Source organism: Arvicanthis niloticus, chromosome X (assembly GCF_011762505.2).
Source record: "Arvicanthis niloticus isolate mArvNil1 chromosome X, mArvNil1.pat.X, whole genome shotgun sequence".
Classification (NCBI taxonomy): domain Eukaryota; kingdom Metazoa; phylum Chordata; class Mammalia; order Rodentia; family Muridae; genus Arvicanthis; species Arvicanthis niloticus.
The window spans coordinates 80,705,335-80,726,560 of NC_047679.1; the positions used below are offsets into that span (position 1 = coordinate 80,705,335).

The window sequence follows — 21,226 nt, forward strand, 5'->3', positions numbered from 1 at the left end:
GAAATGCAAATTAAAAGTATACTGAGACCGTATCTCACCCCATCAGTATGGTTATCAGCAAGAAAACAAGCAGCAAATGCTGTCAGGGATGGGAGCACTTACACACATTGGTGGGTGTGTAAATTAGTGTTGCCACTATGAATTTCGGTATGGTTCCTCAAAAACCTAAAAATAAAACTACCATTGACTCAGCTATTTACCACTGCACAAGGTATATACCCATAGGAACCCAAATCAGCATAAAAGAGAGATGACTGCACATTTATGCTTAATGCTGCACTATTCAAAATAGCTAAAGTGTGGAACCAGCCTAGATGTCCATCAGCAGAGGGACAGACCACGCCTACAAAAGATGGTATATAATACAAAATGGCGCTTTATTAAGCTGTAAATAAGAATGAAATAACATCATTTTCAGAAAAATGGATAGAATGGGAGGTTATATTAAGCAAAAGATGTCAGACTCAGAAAGGCAAATATTATGTTTTCTCTCTATATGAAATCTAGATATTTTAAAATGCATGAAAGTAGAAGGGAGACTATTTTAAGGGATAGGGGAACTAGAGAGAGAAGATGCACACAACCTGAGTGATCTTGTTAAAAACCATTCAGATGATGAAATCCCCTAGTCAGGTGCCATTTGTAGCTTCTCTGAAGCAGAGGAGAGAGAGAGAGACAGAAAGGGAGAGAGAGAGAGAGAGAGAGAGAGAGAGAGAGAGAGAGAGAGAGAGAGAGAGAGAGAGAGAGATATCAGGGTCTGTTGGCAGATTTCCCAGCCTGCTGAGGCATGGAACAATAAGAGGAGGTGCACTTGAGGCTCAAGGCTAAGGGTTGAAGATTCTATTGACCTTGGTGGAAAGAACAGGGAGGTTTCTGGGATAGAAACCAAAGTCTTGTGTATAATTTAGCAAATTGTTTCTGTTAGCTTGTGGCATTGCTTTACACGGTAAGGTAGTATAAGAAGGCTATGAGAAATACACTTGCTCACTACTGTGGTATAGACCTGCAGCCTTCCCATATCTGTGTCTTCTAACTTTTTCCAATCTTTCCTATAATCAGCCTCCCTCCCCCCTCAGAGGACTGTTCAACTTTGCCCTGGCTGGTCCAGTACATCCCCCTACCCATCACAACTTTCGACAGCTTCCTATTTCACTCATAATAAAAGTTAAGGAACCTACCTATAATGACCTCTCACATGATCTGGCCCCTGTTAACTTTTACTGTATTTGCTTACTAAATACTCACCTGAGTCTATGTTTACTTTCTAACCAGATCTCAAATGCCCTTAGCTGGCCAGGCACACACACACACACACACACACACACACACACAAGCAAATCACTCATACACAGAAAGGGAGAAATAAATAAGTATTTAAATGAAAACTAAAGGACTTCAAGGACAGTCAGGAAGATGGAGAGATCAAGTCTGGCATAGGCTACATAACAGGATCCTGTCTCTCAAAACTAAAGTGCCTCCCAAGGGGAACCTGAAGAGATACAGGTTTATCATCCCACATAATCCAGGCAAGGCTCACACTTGAAGGTATAAAGTACTACAGAAGAGAGGCAGGCAGTACTCAAACTTCTTCCCAGCCTACTGCTTCCTTACAGCGGACTCACTAAAGTACTCTTCCTACAGAACAAGACACTGCAGAAGGCAAAAACAGAATAAAGTACATGACTAAAATCAGTGTTTGACCAAAAATCTGAACACCAAACTGGGAAATAAGTGGTAATGGGATACACACCTCTAATCCCATCACTTGAGAGACTGAGGTAGGAGAAGTAGAAGTTGGATTCCAGTCTAGGATACATAGTATGATCCAGGCCAGCCTGAGCTAAGTGGCAAGACTGTACATCAAAAAGGGGGAAGCAGAGAGATAGCTCAGGAGTTAAGAGCACCAGCTGCTCTTGGAGAAGACCCAAGTCCAATTCCCAGCATCCACATGGTAGCTCACAACCTAACTCCAGTCCCCAAGGATGCCCTCTTCTGGCCTCCACAGGCAGTATGCATATGTGCTGTGCAGACATGCACGCAGGCAAACACCCATACACATCCAGTAGTTATTCTTTTTAAAAAAGGGAAACAAATCTAGCCCTTCATCCTACGGAAAAAAATCACTCACGAGTGACATTCCTCTACCAGGTGACTGGAGGCTTTTTTTCTTAGGAAAAAAACAAAGCTGAGCCACAAAGGCACTGGACATTTTATACCAAGCACAAAGGTAGTAGTGAAGAGATAGATCCAGGAGGAGTCTATGTAAATCTGTCTTAATAATAACAGGAGCTCTGGTCCCCTTTGCACACAAGTAGCCAAGCAGGTGATTTGCAGATGAGTCTTTGGAGAAAGCAACAGTGCCACACTAATCATCTTAGCTGAAGAAATATGAAAGATACCCCTACAATCACCACAACTGAACCTAAGAAACAACCAGGCAAGCTGAGTAAAGCCTCCATGATAAAATACAAAATTAAAAAGGAAGAAATCCCAAAGTGGGTAAATGATAGATAAATGAATGCATGGATAGGTGTATGGGCGGGTGGATGGATGGATGGATGCTGCCTTACGATAGACAGCAGTGTGCTAAAGGAACAGAGATAAAGAAAATGGTTTTGAAACTAATAATAGGAAAATAGAAGAAAATCAGCCACTTGTTTTGGCATTTACTCAAGATTTTTTTCATAATGATAAAAAAGGCAAAAATGGTGGAAAATGTGAGGTGAGAAATCCCTAGAGGTTATAAAAGCAGCCAGTGAGGTCTGAGATCCAAAGAACAGGAGGTAGACAAGGAAGAGAACATAGAAAACAGAGTGGACACAGGTACTCAAAGAAAGAAAACTTCCTACATCCTGAAGCATTAGTTTCTAGATGGGCAAGGCCTAAGTGTTCCATACGATGAAATAAAGAAAGACCCAAATGATCATTAAATTCGGGGCATAAAGACTGATTTCCTACACTAGGCATAGTACCTCATGCCTGTAATCCCAGAGCTTGGTTGGTAAAAGTAGCAGGATGGCCACAAGTTCAAGATCAATGAATATCCAGGTCAGCCAAGGTTACAGAGCAAGACAGCCCTCCCCACTCCCGGCCCTCAAAGAGAGGAAAGAAAAGACAGGCTCTCAGAAATCAGGGAAGGAATTCCAGAGGGTTGAGATTCATTATACTCACACAATGCTGCTGATCAAATAACCATGCAATACAATCTGTATACTTTGCAGGGTTGTGGTGGTTTGAATATGCTTGGCCTGGGAAGTGGCACTATTAGGAGGTGTGGCCTTGTTGGAGTAGGTGTGGCTTTGCTGGAGTAGGTGTGGCCTTGCTGGAGGAAGTGTGCCACTGTGGGGGTGGGCTTTGAGACCTTCTTCCTAGCCACCTGGAAGCCAATCTTCTCCTAGTTGCCTTTGAAACAAGATGAACTCTTAGCTCCTCCAGCTGCCATGCTTCCCCACCTTGATGATAATGGACTGAACCTCTGAACTGTACGCCAGCCAGCCCCTGTTAAATGTTGTCCTTTATAAGAGTGGCCATGGTCATGGTGTCTCTTCACAGCCATGGAAACCCTAACTAAGACAAGGGTCAAATGATTTCAAACCAGAAACATTTTAAATCTAGAAATATTTTCAGTCATTTCAGGGTAGGAAAAAGTGTTTATATATAGACATACAGAAATCAAACCATTATGTCCTAGATAACATTCCTCAAGAAGCTAATGGAGATTGTACTCTAGGCAAAGGAAGATACAAACCAAAAGAACAAGACAAGATATAAGAAACAGGAAAGATAAGACTGTTGGGTGTGGTGGGGCATGCATGTCCAGAGGCAAAGGCAGGATTCTGCCAAATTCAAAGCCAGCCTGGTCTCCATAGGAAAAATCTATCTTAAAACAGATAACAACAAAGACAAGACTATACAGCAATAAAAAGTTCCAGGATGATGGGACGGGGCAGATGGTTCAGTCAGTAAAGTTCTTGCCACACAATCATGAGGACCAGAGTTTGGGTCCCCAGCACCTACAGAAGAACTGGCTGCACCAATATACGTCTGTAATCCCAGCACTGGCTTCGGTAAAGGGAGGGCACAGACAGAATTTCTGAGGTTGGTTGGCCCTAGCCAAATAAATGAGCTCCAGGTTCCATGAAAGAATTGGTCTAAAAAAATAAACTGAGGTGTGATTAAGGAAGATCCGTAACATACACCTTTGGCCCTCCCATGCACAGTGACAACATGCATGCATCCACAGGCATGTGTGCTTCTGTGCAGCAATCTCCTGAAATAAAACTCTCCATCTTGGAGAGTAGCTCATTAAAACACGGGTGTTAAAGGGGACATAAAGCAGTAGGTTATCTTAAGAGGAGGTGAACTACTGAGAGACAATCTCAGACAAGCAGGGATACCTAGAAGACTCTCAGATCAGCCAAGCTGCCTAGAACCAGAGACACAGCCAAGCCACCTCTAAGAGGCTCAGATCAACTGTGCTGCCTAGAAAGGACACTCTCCAACTTGTTGAGCTGCCTGCAGCTTATGCAGTACACTCTAGGTTTCCAGCTTTCAAGGGCTGTCATCCATGCAGGAGTGAACGTTTTGTGATACAGCTGCCTTAAGTCATGTATGCTTCTGTAAGCAATCCCTCACCCATATTCCTATAAATAACCACAATAAAACTCTTTGCTTGACCAAGCTCAAGTTTGGTGGTATACTCATGTTGGTCTAGCATTGGTTCCCTTCCTGGAGTGAGTAGACATTTGATCATGTCTCCCCAGGAATAGTGTCATGTGTATAAGGGCCCCCAATACACACATACACAGACACACACACACACACACACACACACACACACACACACACACACACACACAAATACACACACACATACAGTTAAGAGAAAATAGTTCCAGGACAATAGTTATGCTGTGACCAGAAAGGCAGATTCCAGAGAAAAGGTCTTTGGGGAAAACAAATGGAAACTACTGAGCAGATGGGAAACACTAATGGATACTTCACAATGCTTTTTAAAGCATCTGGGAAAAATTAGCAAAACGTTCATAGAAAACTAAGCAAGTATGGAAAAGGAGGCAACTGTCCATACCAATAAAAACAAAAACTTAAAATGTGTCTATACTACATAGTGCTATGCAACTATAAAAAGGAAGCAGAGAGGACTTGAAGTTTGAAGAGAGATGTACGGAAAGAGTCTGGGAGGAGTTAAGGAGAGTAAAGGGGTAGAGATGATCAAGGTACATTGTATAATTGTATAAAATTCTCAACCATATAAATAATACTCTTAATGGAAGCACAAGCCAGCTGCCTGTAATCTCAGCACTTTGGACATATAAGCAGGGCGTTCAGGAGAGATCAAAGTCCTCCTCAGTTACATAGTAAATTTGAGGCTGGGCTACATGAGACTCTTTCATATATATATGAAAATAGTAAGTGTCCAAGGAAGTAGAAACAAGAGGATAAGCAGTTCAAGGACACCCTAGCATGGAGGGACACATCTTTAAGCTCAGCACTCGGGAAACAGAGTCACACATATCCCTGTGAGTTCCCAGCCAGCCAGGGATACATGATGAAATACTGTCTCCCCCCCCCCAAAAAAAATAATTCAAGGTCATCCTACTACCTAGTAAGTTTAAGACCAGTGTAGGCTACATGGGGCCCTGTCTCACATAAGTGAGTAGATAAACCTACCAAATCTGAAAGCCAAAGAGAAAAAAGATGAGCATGTGTGTCAAGCATCAATTTGTAATTATCTACACAGAGATAAATTATTTCAAGGGCATAATTTTTTGACAAAAGAACCAGAAAGAAAAGCTCAGCTCTTTTCAATAATCATTTCTTTGTAATCCAATTGATACTATTACAAAATTATTAAAATACACAGCAGTATCAAACAAACATATAATTCTACTGTGTTCAAAAGTAAATTTTTCATTAAGGAAAAAGTAATACAAATACAAAATCAAAGAAGAACTAAAACTCCAATTGTGAAATTTTAATTTCCATGAATCATTATGACCATTTGAAATACTTTCTCTTTTTTAAAAGAAAATACTTGGGGGTTCTGGAGAGATGGTTCCCTCAGTGTTTACTGAAAAGTGTCAAGACTAATTGCTTTTGGTTTTCTTGTAGTATCCTATGTGTATGGGTGTTCTGTCTGCACACATATCTGTGCACCATAGATGTCTAATACCTATGGAGGTCAAAAGAGGGCACTAGAGTCCCTGGAACTGGAGTTACTGGGAAAGAAGGTTGTGAGTCACTGTGTAGGTGAACAACTAAAGATGATACTAAAGGTTGACCTCTGATCTCCACGTTCATGCACACACACATACACATGTGAAGATATCCACACTTCTGTACACACACACAAACACACACACACACACACACACACACACACACACACACACATACTTGGGCTACAAAGGCAATTTAGTTGGTAAGGTGCTTACCTTCCAAGTATAAGGACTTAAGTTCAAGTAAAAAAGTAAGTAAGACATGGTGCCTTGTGCTTTTCATCCTGGAACCAGGGAGACAGAGAAAGACCCCTAAAATCATTGGCCAGCCAGTCTTCCTACTATACAAGTACCATGCCAGTGAGTGAAAAGAGCCTGTGTCCATGTTTTAAAAATGTGGATAGCACCTTAAAAACACCCAAAATTGTCCTCCGGCATACACACACACACACACACACACACACACATTCTCACGGCTCAGTCCATGACAAAGACTTCAAAATATGAACCATCCATATTAAATAGCACAATTTAAATCTACACTGTGACCTCAAAATATTATTTATCACTGAAAGAAATTAAGAATTCCTTGAAGAAGCCGGGCAGTGGTGGCGCACATGCCTTTAATCCCAGCACTTGGGAGGCAGAGGCAGGTGGATTTCTGCGTTCCAGGCCAGCCTGGTCTACAGAGTGAGTTCCAGGACAGCCAGGGCTATACAGAGAAACCCTGTCTCGAAAAACAAAAAAAAAAAAAAAAAAAAAAAAAAAAAAAAAATTCCTTGAAGAAATAGTAGGTTTCAAGTCTCAGACAGAAAAGGAACTGAATGGGCTGGTAATAGCTTACATTTCAAAATGATGATGGCCATCTATGGCTCCAGGCATCTTAAAGAAGTTCCACTATCCCCAAATGGAAATTTTCAGATTTAAAAACAATCCAAGGGTTGGATATTTAGTTTTGTAGGTATAATGCTAGCCCAGCATGCACGGGGTTTGGGCCTCAGCACTATATATACATTCCATGGTGCCCTACACCTGTATTTCTAGCTCTTGAGAAGTAAAAGTGGAAGAATCAGGAATTCAGGTTCATCCTTGGATACAAAGCAAGTTTCAGGCCAGCCTGGGCTACACAACCCTGTCTTTAAAAAATAAAAACAAGTTTTCATTCCTCGCCTGAGAAACTTCTTTCTGCAGTAGCTAACAGCAACAAAAATTGTAAAAGCCAGAGTTAGAAAGGGCTGCTGGGAACCACTGTCTCTTGGATATGACAGAACCAATCAGTGCACTTATGAACCCACAGAAACAAGGTTATCTACACAGGACGTGCACAACATCAAACCAGTCAAGAAACCAGCAATGAAGGGAAAAGGGCTCCCAAGGTGTAGCCTATAGCTGAGGATCTACTGACAGCTGATGGCTGCTGGAGAAGAGACAGCTTTCTTCAGGAAGGTGGCACCTGGTAGGTTGCCTATGCTCCCATGGTTGGCCCTTCCACCATGCACATACTGGCTGCATTAATTAGACACAATAGGCTATAAAATTAAATAATTAATGGAGATGGGGAGATGGATCAGAGGTTAGCAGCACTGGTTGCTCTTGCAGAGTACCTAGCCTCAGTTGCCATCTCCCACGTGATAACTCACAACCATCCTCAAGCATCCTCAAGTCCAGTTCCAGGAAAGAGGATGCCTTCATATATATATATATATATATATATATATATATATATATATATATATATACACAAAACACTCATGTGTATAAAATACAACAAATAAATCTTATTTTTAAACTAATTGAAAATAAGAAATTAAATGGGGACATAACAACAGACACTGAGGAAATCTAGAGACTCATAAGGACTCATAAGATTTAGTAACCCTGTACGCCACAAAATTGGAAAAGCTAAAAGAAATGGATAATTTTCCCATGCATACCATTTACCTAACTTAAATCAAGATCAGACAAGCAGTTTAAACAGACCTATAAGCCTTAGTGAAATAGAAGCAGTAACTAAAATCCTACCAGCCAAAACCAGCCCAGGACCAGATGATTTTAGTGCAGAATTTAACTAGACTTCCAAAGAAAAGTTAATCCCAATCCTCCTCAAATTATTCCACAAAACAGAAACAGAAGAAACAGTGCCCAGTGTGTTTTATGAGACTACAGTTGCCCTAATACCCAAACCACATAAAGACCTAACAAAGAAAGAGAAATATAGACCAATTTCCCTTAAGAACATAGATGCAAAAATACTCAATAAAATATATGCAATCCAAATCCCAGAACACATCAAAAAGATCATCAACCATGATACAGGGAGGGTTCACTATACATTTATTGATAAATGTAATACACCACATGAACAAACTGAAAGATGAAAACCACATGATCCTCTCATTAGATGCAGAAAAGGCTTCTGTACCTAATTCAACAACCCTTCATGATAAAAGTCCTAGAGAGATACAAGTAACATACCTCAATATAATAAAGGCAGTTTACAGTAAGCCAATATCAAATTAAGTGGAGAGAGACTCAAAGAAATCCCACCAAAATCAGGAACAAGAAAGGCTATCCACTCTCTCCTTATTTTTCAATATAGTACTTGAAGTTCTATCTAGAGCAACAAAAGGAGATCAAGGGGATACAAATTGGAAAGGAAGAAGTCAAGGTATCACTATTCACAGATGATATGATAATATATATATATATATATATATATATATATATATATATCCCCAAAAATTCTACTAAGAAACTCCTAAAGCTGATAAACATTTTTAGTACAATAGCTGGATATAAAATTAACACACCAAAATCAGTAGCCTCCTATATACAAATGAATTGAGAAAGAAATCAGGGAACCAACACACTTCACAATAGCCTCAAATAACATAAAATATCTTGGGGTAACTCTAACCAAACAAGTAAAGGCTTGTGTGATAAAATGTTTAAGGCATTAAAGAAATTGAAGATCTCAGAAGATGGAAAGAGATCCCATGCTCATGGATCAGTAGGATTAATATAGTAAAAATGGCCATCGTAAAGAAAGTAATCTACATTGAAACTCAATCCCCAACAAAATTCCAACACAATTCTTCACAGATCTTGAAAGGACAATTTTCAGCTCCCTACAGAAACACACACACACACACACACACACACACACACACACACACACACACCAGGATAGCTAAAAGAATCATGAATAATAAAAGAACTTCTTTAGGTATCACTATCCCTGATTTCAAGTTGTACTACAGAGCCACAGTAATAAAAACCCAGCATGGTATTGGTATAAACACAGGCACATTGTTCAATGAAATAAATTGAAGACCCAGACATAAATCTATACACCCATAGACACCTGACTTTTGATAAAGCAGCCAGAAATACACACTGAATAAAAGACTTCATCTTCAAATAACAGTGCTGGTCAAACTAGATAGCTACATGTAGAAGAATCCAAATAGAGCCATGCTTATCACCCTGCACACAACTCAACTCCAAATGGATCAAAGACTTCAACATAAAATCGGACACAGTAAGCCTTATAGAAGAGCAAGTGAGGAATAGCCTTGAACTCATTGGGAAAGACGTTCTACACAAAATACCACTTTCACAGGCACTAAGATCAACAACTAATAAATGGGACCTCATGGAACTGACACACTTCTGCACAGCAAAGGACACCATTATTTGGACAAAGTGGCAGCCTACAGAAGGAAAAGAGTTTTAACAACTGTATATCCTATAGAGGACTAACATCTAAAATATATAACAAATTCAAAACTTGGTGTCAAGAAAACAAATAACACAATTTAAAAATGAGATACAGATCTAAACAGAGAATTGTCAAAAGAGGACACGCAAATGGCTGAGAAACACTATATGTTCAACATCGTTAGTCATCAGGGAAAAATGCAAACCAAAACTACTTTGAGATTTCATTTTCCACTTGTCAGAATGGCTAAGATAATAAAACAAGTGACAGATCTTGCTGGCAAGATGTGGAGTAAGGGGAACACTCATTCATTGCTGGTGGGAGTGCAAGCCCATATAGTTACTATGGAAATCAGTGTGGTGGTTCCCCAGGAAAGTGGAAGTCAACCTAGCTCAAGATTCAGCATATCACTCCTGAGCATAAACCCAACCTACCACAGAGACACTAGTCTAAACATGGTCACTGCCACTCTTTTCAGAATAGCCAGAAGCTGGAAACAACCCAGATGTCTTTCAACAGAAGAATGGATAAAGAAAATGTGAGACTGCCGGGCAGTGGTGGCACACGCCTTTAATCCCAGCACTTGGGAGGCAGAGGCAGGCGGATTTCTGAGTTCGAGGCCAGCCTGGTCTACAAAGTGAGTTCCAGGACAGCCAGGGCTACACAGAGAAACCCTGTCTTGAAAAACAAAACAAAACAAAACACGAAAATGTGCTACAGTTACACAATGGAGTATTATTGAGCTGATAAAAATGACTTTATGACATTTACAGGCAAATAAATGGAGCAAGAAAAATATCACTGAGTGAAGTGACCCAGACCCAGAAGAAAATATGGTATATTTTCATTTAGATGTGTCAATGACAATCAAGCTACATCTGTAGAACTGCAGAGGTTAGGTATAGAGTAAGGGACTGGGGTCAGGGAGGGAAGCAGATGGATCTCTAGGAAATGGATATAAATAAAGTTATAGTATGGATGAATGGAGAGGGGCTGGGACAGGAGGATCAAGTGGGGATGGTGAGGAGAGAGGGGGTAGGGGAGTATGAGGAGAGACAGCTAAAGTGAAGAACCATTTGAAGGGTAGTATGGAAACCTAATACAGTGGAAGATTGCTCAAATATATACATACGTGAAAGTGATATAAGTGAAAATGCCAAACAATGGGAAAGACAGTCCCAATGGGACATCTCTTGCTATGAAATAAAGTTTCCAGTACCTGGACTGGGTTACATCTAATTGAGTTGTTGGCCAAAGGAGTCCCATGGGAACCCCTAAATAACCCAGGCTGTTGCCAAGACAATAAGTTACTCTCCACAAACTGATGGTAAGGCCCATTACTGAGAACAACAAACACCTACACAACTCATTGAACAGAGAAGTCAAATTGGTGTCTACATACAGCCTTTACCCCTACATCCTAGCATCTTTGGTACATGTCTTAGGGTTTTACTGCTGTGAACGGACACCACAACCAAGGTATCTCTTGTGATCAAGAGATATGTTGTGGTCAAGGACAACATGGGACTGGCTTACAGGTTCAGAGGTTCAGTCAATTATCATTAAGGTGAGAACATGGCAGCATCCAGGCAGGCATGGTGCAGGCAGAGCTGAGAGTTCTACATCATCATCTGAAGGCTGCTAGGAAAAGAATGGCTTCCAGGTAGCTAGGGTAAGAGTCTTAAAGCCCATATCTACTGTGACACAATTCCTCCAAGGCCACACCTACTCCAACAGTGCCACTCCCTGGGGCAAGCATATCCAAACCATCACAGTCCAGGAAAGTATTCTGCATGGTAGCAAAGGAGAAATGTAAACACCAATCGACCCACAAACCTTTGGTCTGCAAAGGTATCCACCCTGCAAGGTATGCTAATGAAATGTTGACATAAAACTTGTGGGAGTAGGCCAGGCAGTGGTGGAGCATACCTTAAATCCCAGAACTCAGGAGACAGAGGCAAGTGAGTCTCCGAGTTCAAGACCAGCTAGGGCTACACAGAGAAAACCCTGTCTCAAAAAACAAAACAAAGCAAAAGAAAATCTCTTGTAGGTGTAACCAATATCCAATTTGACTTAAGGAGCACTCCATAAGACAGAACCCATAGCTGACACTACTTAGGTGATCAAAAACTTGAGACTAGATAGCCCAGGGACCAAGCATGAAAACAAATCCTTCTGGTTTTAAAAGAAAAACAACTCAGTGATAAAATGACTCCTAATGGCATTCTGCTATACTCATAGATCAGTGCCTGACTCAGCCATCATTAGAGAAGCTTCCTCCTGCAGCAGATGGGAACAGATACAGAGTTCCACTGCCAAATATTATGCAGCGAGCCTTGGAACTTAGCCCTAAATGGGATGTCTCCATCAAATTCCCCCCACCCCCAAGTCTCAGGGAACCTTATGGAGGAGAAGGCACAAAGAATATAACAGTCAGAGCGGATGGAGGACACTAAGTAAACAAGGCCCTCTGAATCAGCATGACTTGAATTACATATGAACTCACAGAGACTGAGGCACATGCACAGGGCCTGCATGAGTCTGTACCAGATGGGGCCCTAAAGCTGAAAGAAAGGAGAAGTGAACACTTGCTTCCTTCCCTAACTCAGAATCAATATCCAATCACACCTTTAATCCAAGCACTCGGGAGGCAGAAGTAGGTGGATCTCAGTGAGTGAGGGGCCAGTCTGATCTACAAAGTGAGTTCCAGGACAGCCAGGAAACACAGAAGCCCTATCTCGAAAAATAAAAACAAAAATCCAACTGATAACCGCTTGGCAATTGAAATTTAGTTTTCTCCAAGGAAGTCTCAGTGGGAAACAAACTAGTCTTAAGAGCAGGCTGCATGCCCAGCAGGAGATGCCAACAGAAAACGAACTTAATGGCAGCTTTGAAGGTTCCTTAACTCATAATGTCCTTCCTGTCAGGGCTTTTCCTTTTTCTTCTTTTTTAATTTTATCTTATTTATTTTTATTTTATTTATATTATTTTTCTTGTCCATTTTTACCCTACAGGTCCTTTGTGTATATACTATGGTATTTAGTCACATTTTGTTTATGGGATTCCTAGGTGTGAGAACAAGTCAGGTCTCTGTGTCTGCTTCTTGTGCCTTCCGGGCAGTTTTCCATCTGTTTGTTTTGTCCAATTACAATGGGTTACTTTTTGTTTTATCTTATCATATTTTATTTTATTATATAAAAAGCAAATAAGAGTAAGAAATATTGCTTGGCTTAAAAGAAATGTACATTCATTTTTCATGCTTGCGTAGTTTTGTTAATAAAATACTACAAGGGGTAGAAGTACAGCTGGTTCTGGAGATTTTAATTTGCTGTTTAAAGCTCAGTTCATGTATTGCTGGGCAGTGACAACTCAGTCACTTTAGACAAAAAAAGAGCATCAATTCACCTTTCTGGCTATAAGCATCTGAGCCTTCACATTTGGGATATTAATGAATATCTTTTTGTGAACATCTTAGACATGTTTGCTGTTCTAAGTATGTAACTAAGTATGTTCTAAGTATATAAGTATGAGTATACACATAGGATTGGAACTGCTTAATAACAGGGTATGCAGTTGCTCTAAGTTAATACTAGTTAATGGTCTTTAAGTCACTACATTATTTTATATTTTACCAAAAAAGAAAATAAATAAATCCAGCATCTCCAGTAGGTTGAAACATAATAAACATGTTAAGAATCCATGCTCTTGCCTGGCAGTGGTGGCACACGCCTTTAATCCCAGCACTTGGGAGGCAGAGGCAGGCGCGTTTCTGAGTTCAAGGCCAGCCTGGTCTACAGAGTGAGTTCCAGGACAGCCAGGGCTACACAGAGAAACCCTGTCTCGAAAAAAAAAAAAAGAATCCATGCTCTCTTGGTCTGGAGAGATGGTTCATTGGTTAAGAGTATATACTGCTCTTATACATAGAACTGAGTTCAGTTCCCATCACCCACATCAGATGGCTCACAACTACAGGTAATTCAGGTTATAGGAGACTGGGCAGTCTCTTCTAGACTCCATGGGCACTGCACAAATCATATGCACATAAATGTACAAAGGAATATACACATACACATTAATTTTTAAAAATAAAAATTTTTAAAAAAATACAGGAGCTCATAATGATATCAAAACAAACTGATCACCTTTTGATGAATGTGAAAAAAATCAATCAGTTCCTTTGTTTTTTCTTATATAAATACAATCTATAACTATACAGTGGACAAGGAAAAGTTAGTTTTAGAAAAAAAATTTAGGACTAGGGATACAGCTTAGGGGTAAATGTGGTTGCCTACAATGGATGTGATTCAATGCCATATAAAAGAAACAGGAAGAGGTACAGGAGGAGGGAGTAGAAGAAGAGGAGAAGAAAGAAGAGAAGAGAAAGAAGAGGAAGGAGAAGGAAGAGAGGGAGAAAAGAAGGAGGAGGAAGGAGAGGAAGGGGAGGAGGAAGAGGAGGAGGAGGAGGATAAGGAGTCGGAATTGAATCATTTTAACTAATACATGAGGAGAATATGGTAGAACATGTGACCATTCCCACATAGCAACCATTCAAGGAATGATGGACACAGGCAATGATCAACTGCTAAGACCATTCAATGAAATATTGATGGCAGCTGGGAACAGGAGCATGCACACTTAGGAATCTGAGAGAAGAGGATGATGAGTTCCAGGGATATGTGGCGTGATCATGACTCAACAAAAACAAATGGAATGGGAAACTTTTTAATGAGTTCATACAGCTGGCAGCATATGGATCCACTGTTTGATTTTTGATATTCTGTCATATTTATATGATAGTTTGTTTATATCACTAAAACCAAAAGCTATCATATATACAAGTCAAAAATAGAAATCTGGGGCTGGCAAGAAGGCTCAGCAGGTAAAAACACTTGCCTAGTAATTTTGATTGCCTGAATTCTATCCATGGAACAGGCATAAAAAATAGATGTGGTGCTTCCAGTCTGTAATTCCAGCCCAAGCATTCCTATAACAAGATGGAAGTTAAGAGAGTCTGCCAGAAATTTGCATAGGAAGCTGTCCAGTTGCAGAAAAGACAAGAGATCCTCCCTTAAAAACAGGGTGGAAAGAGACAAGTCCCTCTTAAAAAGTTATCCTCTGACCTCCACACTCACTCTATGGCATGCATGTACCCCTTCACTCCCCAACACACATACATACACACACACACAACTATATAAATGCAATCTTTTCAAAATAAAAATCTTGGTCTGGTAGGGGCACTTATATAAGCATAAAGACCTGAGTTAGGGTCCTAGTATCCACATTAAACAAACAAGCAAACAAAGCTGGGCATAGTGACTTGTACCCCTAATCCCAGCAATGGAGGATCACAAGGAAAACCAGGAGGGTCTTTGGAGCTTGCTGGCATCCAGTTTTGTCAAAAACCTCAGAAGCACCAAATTCAAGTAAAAGCCCCATCTCAAAAGAATATGGCAGACACTCAATGCCCCATGGCCTTTGCAGGCACGGGCACAGATACACATACACCCACACACACACAAAATTAAACCATCAAGATTTTTTAATGTGAAAAAGTCAATCTTAATGGCCCTGACCTATAATCCCAGCTGTCAGAAGCAGAGGCAGGAAAATTACTGTAGGTCTGATAAGAGCATGAGGTACAAATGAGTCCCAGGTCAGCCTCGTCTTCAGAGAAACATCCTCACTAAAAAAGACAAAATGTCTGGCAAAATGTCTCCAGAGGTAACACTGCTTGCCACATAAAAGCCTGAGAATCTGAGTGTAATCCCCAGAACCCACATGGTAAAAAGAGAGAAGCAAATTCTCCATGTCATCCTCTGATCTCCATACTCATGCTATGGCACACACCCCTGCACCCCCGTACAAAAAAAAAAAAAAAAAACCAAAAACAAAAACAAAAAAAAAACAAAAAAAAAAAAAACAAACAAAAAAAAAAAACAAAACAGACTTTTTAAAACTGTTTTTAAAAGGTGTCTGCACTGAACAGTTTTCTCTTTTGTCCCCAAACAATGCAGTATAGCAACTATTTACAGAGCTGTTGCCTTACTATTTACATACCATTTACATTGTATTAATAATTACAAGTAATCCAGAGCTCTAAGCCTACAGGAAGACAAGTGTAAGTGATATGCAATCACTACACCATTTCCCTTAGAAGGAACTTGAGCATCCACAGATGTTGTATCTATGGGGAGTCTGGACCCAAAGACCAAGGATACCAAGAACAAATCTCGTGAAGATCCTGACTTGAGAAAACTATAAAAAAAATAAATAAATCAAAATACTGGGGACTGGGGAGATAGCTCAGTGGTTAAGAGCACTGGCCACTTTCCCACAGGTTCTGAGTTCAATTCCCAGCAGCCACATGATGGCTCACAACCATCTGTAATGAGATCTGATTCCCTCTTCTGGTGTGTCTGAAGACAGAGCACTCGCATACATAAACAAACAAACAAATATGTCTTTTAAAAAAATACCAGATAAATTAATGTCAAAATCTAAACAGCAGATATTTTATATTATGGATAAATGTCTATATTTAGGTGTGACAGTGGTATAAGTTTATATTTTTTAAGGCAATTTTCTTCTCCTAGAACGCATATCAAAATGTTTACATTTTGTGCTTCAAAATACTCTAAAAGAGATAAATGGAGAGTATTTGAGAATACTGATAAAACAAGAAGTATTACTTCATCAAACATGCACTAAACTCACACACATTGTGTATGATTCAGTACGAGGTGCTATACAAAGTTAGATAATGCAGAGCTGCTACCTCCACAGGCTAGTGTGGGAAGCACCCCCAGACAATGAAATATGCTGTACCAGGTGCCGTACAAGAGATGCACAGTAGAGATAGCCATGCACAGAGGACAGGGACTCTTAATCAGACTGAGGAGCTGAGTATGGTTTTCTATAGAACTGGCGTTGAATGGAGTCTTAGAGAATAAAGAGCCGTGGTGGTGGGGATGGGTTGCAAACTGAAGGCATTCTAGAGAGGGCCAGCGGGCAGAAATGAGATAGCATGGTAGTGTCACACGGGTTCAGTACAAATAGAAAGAAGAAAGCAGGGAGGCATAGGGCAGAAGATAAGGCTGGGCTCCTTGTTAGGAAGATCCTTAAATGAAATGGTAAAGAATTTAACTTTGCATTCCAAAGGATACTTGGCAAGGCTGACTGAGATGCCTCAGTGGATAAAGGTGCTTGACTGCTAACCCTAACAACCTGAGCTTGATCCCTGGGACCCACGTGGTGGAAGGAGAGCATTAACTCTAGCAAGCTGTCCTCTGATCCTGTGTGCGCGCATACCCACCCAAACAAACACATACAAACACGAATACATGCATAATTGTTTTCAAAGACTTCAAAGTGACTGGGAAACTCCTGCAGAACTTTCAGCAGGGGAATGGCACTGCCTTCAGTTTACAGACAGCTGGGGCTCCTGAGCAGGAATGCTCTAAAAGAAAGGCTGGGGCCATGGACGTCAGGGCAGAGACACCATGGCGGTAGTCCAGACTACAGAGAATGGTCGTTTGAACTCAAGTGCTGACAGTGTAGAACTGAGTGGGTTCCAGATAGTTCTAGAACAATAAAAGTGACAAGGACTTAGAGATGGATTGGATGGCAAGGAGGAAGGGGGGATTGTGACAGGAGCTAAGATGACACAAGGTTCTAGTCCACTGTAATGCCAGTAGCTAAAGTATGGAGGAAACATTTGGGAAAACAAGAGAATAAGCTTAGTTCAGGGCTGTGGTTACTAGCATGAGGAGACTGTGTTCACCAGGGGACGTGTAGGAGCAATTTCGCTTACTACCAAACTAATGGTGCTTAGTAGACCGCCACCACAGCTGCTGCTAATCATGATACAATGGCCCCAGTAGTCCCTCCCGAGAGAAAACAATACAACACAAAATACCAACAGCTCAGAAGTCTAGAAGACCTGACTAGGATGACTCTGATTTCGAGATCTCCAGAACCTAGCTTTCTCGGGATGCTCGGTGGCCTCTGGAAACCTCTGCCTCAAACTCTAGAGGGCAGCAGAATGGAAATACAAGGTAACAGCTGTCAGTTGATTAAGTAGCTACCCAGGGTAAGTACCAGTTAAGCTTGGTGCTGTCTCCCAAGAGTACATTTAGAAAGAAGAAGGCCTCGGATAGAGTCCTCAGGGACACAAATCTTGATAATGGGAAAGGAGAATTGATTTTAAAAAAATCCCATGTGTAAGACTAAAAAAAGAGTTGACAAGATAGGAGGAAAGTTGGGAGTGGAGAGATGGCTCAAGGGTTAAAGAGAGCTTGCTGTTCTTCCAGAGGTTCCAAGTTTGGCTTCCAGCACCCAGGTTAGGTAGCTCACAGCTGTCTATGACTCTAGCTCCAGAAGCTCTGACACTCTTAGCTTTGGCAAGCAACTGCACACACTGCACCCACCCACACACACACACACACACACACACACACACACACACAAACCAAATGAAGAGGGAAAGAAAAAGAAGAGAGATACAGGAAGTGAAAACAAGAGGAAGCTAGAAGCAGAAAGCTTCTATGGGCTTTGACAAAACTGACTCACTGATGGCTTCGGCAAAATCAATTATAGAAAAATGTTCAGGACACATGGAAGACCCATTAGGATTTCTTAAGGATGGGAAATACTAGTCATATTATTAATTTAAAGGAGCTGTGAGAGGCTGGAGAGATGGTTCAGAGGTTAAGAGTACCAGCTGCTCTTCCAGAGGTCCTGAGTTCAATTCCCAGCAACCACATGGTGGCTCACAACCATCTGTAATGGGATCTGGTGCCCTCTTCTGGCATGGAGGTGTACATGCAGATAGAGTACTCATACATAAAATAAATAAAGAGCTATAAGGTGGGTGTGGACAAAGAAACAGGAGAATGGGTATGTAATGCAGGACAGGGAACCTAAGAAGCAGGAAATGAGTCCAAAGACAAGCTTCAGCTCTGATGGGAGCCAGGGGAAATGACTACCTCTTTCACTGAGATGGAAGTAAAGAACGGTCGAATTTCAGTGACATTTGTAGATAAACTGCCAAAGGAGTTTATTTCTGAGAGCTGTAACTTCTTCAGTTCATCTTCAAAAATCCAAAGGTAAAAGGTAATAAGTTCAAAACAACATAAAGAAGGGTAGAGTTTTAGAATAATTACTAACAAGAGGTCAGTGACATGGCTCACTGGAAGACTGCTTGCCACCAGGACTGACAACCCGAGTTTGATGTCTAAGACTCTTGTCCTCTGACCTCCCCAAGTATAGCACAGCACACGTGTACATGTGAACACCCACATGCCATGCACCTAAATATAAATGACTGACTGACTGAATGAATGAATGAATGAGGGCTGGAGAGGTGGCTCAGAGGTTAAAGTCACTGACTGCTCTTGCAGAGGACCTGGTTTCAATTCCCAGCAACCACATGGTGGCTCAGAGCCATCTGTAACTCTTGTTTCAGGGGATCTGATTCCCATTTCTGACCTCCGCAAGGAGCAGGGACATACATGTAGAACAGACCCACATGCAGGCAAAACATTCATACAGTAAAAATGAAGAAACGATTTGAAAATAATACACAAATAGAGAAATAGATGTAATAAAATACAAAAGACCCTCAGGAAAAAAATAGGACAAGGTGGTGCTGAGGGGCATGGGGATTCTAGAAAGTGAGCCTACAAAAACAGCTGTGGAGAGTTCTGGAACTTAGCACGTGTCCCATTAGCATGCTTTATTAGTATACTAAATACAGCAGCACTCCAGCATCAGAAGCAAAAATCATTAAAAGGGTGCTGGTAAGAATGAAGGAGAGGAAGAGCATCATTCGGAGTCTAGTTCAATCCTCAGTAGGGCTTCGGCTTTTTGTTGCTCAGGTCTGTGAGCACAGGCATTGTTTCTAATGACAAACGGAGTCACCACTGTAGCCCCACTCCAGGTGCAGTGCCTGAAAGCCAGTAGGCATTCAGTAGTTGGACCCATAATCTCAGGGGGTCAACCCCATGAGAAGTTTTGTCGTTTGTGGTGCCAGGAATCAAACCAAGGTCTTCATGCGTGTTACATAAGCATTCTACCGCTAAACTGTGTGCCCGGCTCAGTCTCATGATGCCTTCCCTCCTTGCCTCCAGCTCTCTTTGTTCTGCTGAAAGCATTAACCTTTCAAATATTTAGAACACCTGCGGTACCACAGTGGTCTCAGCAGTACCTCTTTCCTTATTATTCCCGATTCCTAATGTCCTTGGACCCTTGACATTTGCAATATAACAACAGCAGTTCTGCCTCCCACTCAACACCATCTCCGGAACAAAACCCGGGCAATGTTCTTTCCACATTAAAAGGTAGACTTTCAGTACAGGGCCCCTGCTTTCCTCCAGCAATCACGACAAGCAACCATATTAAAATGTCAGGGACAATGCAGTTAGAGCGTACAATGCCCCAGGTCATCTCCAGCCAGCCCTTGTTCAATTTTACCTGAGCCACTTGACTGTGTTTCTCTGGGATGTTTTTCAGATGATTACATGGTACACAGACGACATTTCCATCTATGTGAACAATAAATGGTTTTATTTATGATTTTCCTCCTAACCCAGCAGCTGGAATCTCCTCCTTTGGAGGCAGATGTTAATACAAAGCAGCAAAAGTACATAGCTTTTTTTTTTTTTTCAGAGAAAATCTAATTATTTCCTAGTTTAGGCTTTCATCAGCTAACTCTTCTTCCATTTTTATTGGCTATTTTATTTAGTTGCATTTCAAATGTTATCCCCCTTCCCAGTTTCCCCTCCGCAAGCGCCCTATACCCTTCCTCCCCTACCCCCTGCCTATATGAGGGCATCAGTTAATCCTAAACGCTTCCTCTCATTGCCATGAGTGTGCCATGTGATGATATCTGCTTTCTGTTCAGATTTTAAGAGAGAAATAAAATGTAATGGGTTTTGTTTTTCTACTACTGAATAACAGAACCTTGACGTCAGAAAGTCATTTAATTCAGCCCATGAAGGGAAAAGCCAAATGTATTGCTTGTCCAAATGAACTGTAGTTCAAGGTATATGGATATTAAACAGTGTGAGTAATATAAAATGATGGGGCTTTGAGTAGATTTACTGAAAACGGGCAGATAAAAAGCTCAGGGATGGAATCTGGGAATGGATGCGGGCAGTGAGTTTTGGAAAATGCCACTGTGACTTCCCTCCCGTGTACCCCATGCTTTCCCTTCCAGTTCTTCTAAGGCAGAGTCAGCCATCACAGAGAGCTCCACTTTTTAAGT

General features: G+C 41.1%; 1 protein-coding gene across 10 annotated transcripts in view; it reads right to left on the reverse strand.

Annotated features, from left to right (window-relative positions):
* The window catches only part of Trmt2b (tRNA methyltransferase 2B), a 92,265-nt gene that overhangs the window by 60,167 nt on the left and 10,872 nt on the right, over positions 1 to 21,226 (reverse strand). For 7 of the 10 annotated variants that reach the window (XR_013106019.1, XR_013106020.1, XM_076918843.1 and 4 more), the window contains exon 6: positions 20,434 to 20,504. The exons of the other annotated variants lie outside the window; for them this stretch is intronic. Coding sequence is in view for 5 of the 7 variants with exons in the window: in XM_076918843.1 (XP_076774958.1) it covers positions 20,434 to 20,504 (71 nt within the window). In the remaining 2 variants the exon portion in view is untranslated. The remainder of the gene's footprint in view (positions 1 to 20,433; positions 20,505 to 21,226) is intronic. 10 annotated transcript variants of the gene reach the window in all.